The 2,011-nt window shown below is 51.6% G+C and overlaps 1 protein-coding gene across 1 annotated transcript; it reads right to left on the bottom strand.

The window, feature by feature from the left end:
- Nucleotides 1-1,154: 1,154 nt before the first annotated feature.
- On the bottom strand, nucleotides 1,155-1,785 carry FTJAE_7374 (uncharacterized protein; the record flags this gene model as incomplete). The annotated part of the gene is made up of 2 exons (XM_037354085.1): nucleotides 1,155-1,661; nucleotides 1,732-1,785. 2 exons carry the CDS (start codon nucleotides 1,783-1,785, stop codon nucleotides 1,155-1,157), a joined length of 561 nt encoding a protein of 186 aa, XP_037205554.1.
- Nucleotides 1,786-2,011: the final 226 nt, after the last annotated feature.

Here is a 2,011-nt window from a genome sequence, read left to right as displayed (position 1 = left end):
ATCGCTTCAGCTCACCAACCTTTCAACTTGAACCAGCGTGTGCACCAATCGCTGCCAAAATCTTTTCCCGACTAGTTTATAATAGCTATTGTAAGTAAAATAGCAACTACTACCACCACCACCACCGCCACCACCACCACCACAACATCGGGTGCGACACGGCCCTTGGTTACAAAGTGGTCTTCTCGATATCGTGGGGTATGTACTTCTCATGACACCACTTTGCGCTCCAGGCTATAGGGAGATAGCTTCTATGGAGAATGCCATTCCTTCGAGCTGCGGCTAATGCATCACAGGCCACTGTCGAAGACCTCGACCCTCCGGCTGCACTCTCACTCAACCCCTCCGATGCCATCTCTCTCGCCCTCATGTCCGCCTTTGAGCGCGACTACACGCATCTTACCGTCGTCGATGCCGACACCCGCGCGTTGCTAGGTTACATATCCATTCCTCACCTTCAGTCCCTTCTCGACTCAGGCAAGGTCAAGCCCGAAGATCAGCTCTCGGCCGCCATGACACGCTTCCAGCGCAAGGGCCGTACCTACCAGGTCATCACGATGGAAACGACCCTCGAGGACCTTGAGAACTTTTTCCGTGGAGGCGTGCCCGATGGACCCTGGAAGCAGGAATTCGCCGTTATCACGGATGAGAAGAGGAGGTTCGTCTTGGGCGTCGCGACAGTACAGGACCTCGAGGAGTTTGTGAAGCGAAGACCCGAGTAAAGTGGTTATTTTTAGCATGTGATATCAATGCCAGAGCTGGGACCCAAATACCGAGGAACAAAGGCCGCGGGAATATAGTGCAAGGGGCAAAAGAAAAACAAGTACCAAGCATCATGGATGGGCGTTAGGGAAATAAATGGCCTGGACATCACGACGGACTTCAGCAGGCTCATAACGGCCAGCCAGCCAGGCAGGAAAGCTGCTTTCAACATAGCGCGATATGTGGGTTAATAATACACATTGGTGAACACAAATGTTGTGTGGTGCAACTGGTGCATGGGAACTCAGTTTAGGATGACTTCATATCGGTCTGTCAAATTATATTTGTCTCATGAGCAACTATTGCATGAGTGACTGGGCAATAATTAGGCATTGTGGCCGTCAGTCGTCTATACTAGGTCAAGTAGTGTTCTGGAGTAATTAATCCCATCTCTAAGCCTGGTAGTCGTAGATGAGCTTGGCGGTGACCCTCTTGTCACCCTTGGTCACCAAGATGTGCCTCACATATCTCCTCTCGCCGTTGATCTCCTCGAAGCCCCAGATCTGATTGGCGACCCAGCCGTTGTCGATGCTTTCAGCAATGCTCTGGATGAACTTGCCATCGCCCTCGGTAAGCCAGCCAGTCTTGAGGAAGTCATCCTCAATCTCATCGAGAGTGACGAACCTGGATCGACCCCTGACGGCACCGAAGAGCCAGTCCGAGTGCTCACGGTTGTTGAAGTCGAGACAGCGGTTCTCGTGAGTGCTGCTCAGGCCAGAGGCAGACTGGGTGATGTCGATGTGGGTGAAAACGTCGGTGGATGTGTTGGGGGGCTTGGGAGGGGCGTTGTACTGGTTGATATCAAGGCTGATGGTGGCCAAGCCAATTCCCTTACGAGTGAGGTATCCGATTCCCTGCAAGCTGAGGATAGGCTCAGAGCTGTCGGAAAGAGTCTTGTTCTATTGCGAGCCATTGTCAGTGACAAGATACAGGGGTACATTATGTGGAAGCGGGGGGAGAGCAGCATACGAGAACCCATTTACCACTGAGGTCAGAAATGGTCTTTTCGGCGGGAGCAGCCATTGTTGTGTTGCGGTTGATGGGAATATCAAGATGTGGGTATCCGTATAGATGTTGTATGAGGAGAAAGAAGAAAACAACCACGGTTTGGTCAGTGGGTTGTTGGTGGTAGGTACCTATTGATAGGTAGGTAAGTAATGAGGCTGCGTTGCTGGCAGACGGTGGATCGAAATGACGCTATCAAGGATTCAAAGCGCAGATGTATGGTCCTTCCTCAAAGTATAGACAC

This window comes from Fusarium tjaetaba, assembly GCF_013396195.1.
Source record: "Fusarium tjaetaba strain NRRL 66243 chromosome Unknown NRRL66243_c0000149, whole genome shotgun sequence".
In the NCBI taxonomy this organism is placed as follows: Eukaryota; Fungi; Ascomycota; class Sordariomycetes; order Hypocreales; family Nectriaceae; genus Fusarium; species Fusarium tjaetaba.
This window is presented reverse-complemented; position numbering and strand designations above follow the sequence as displayed.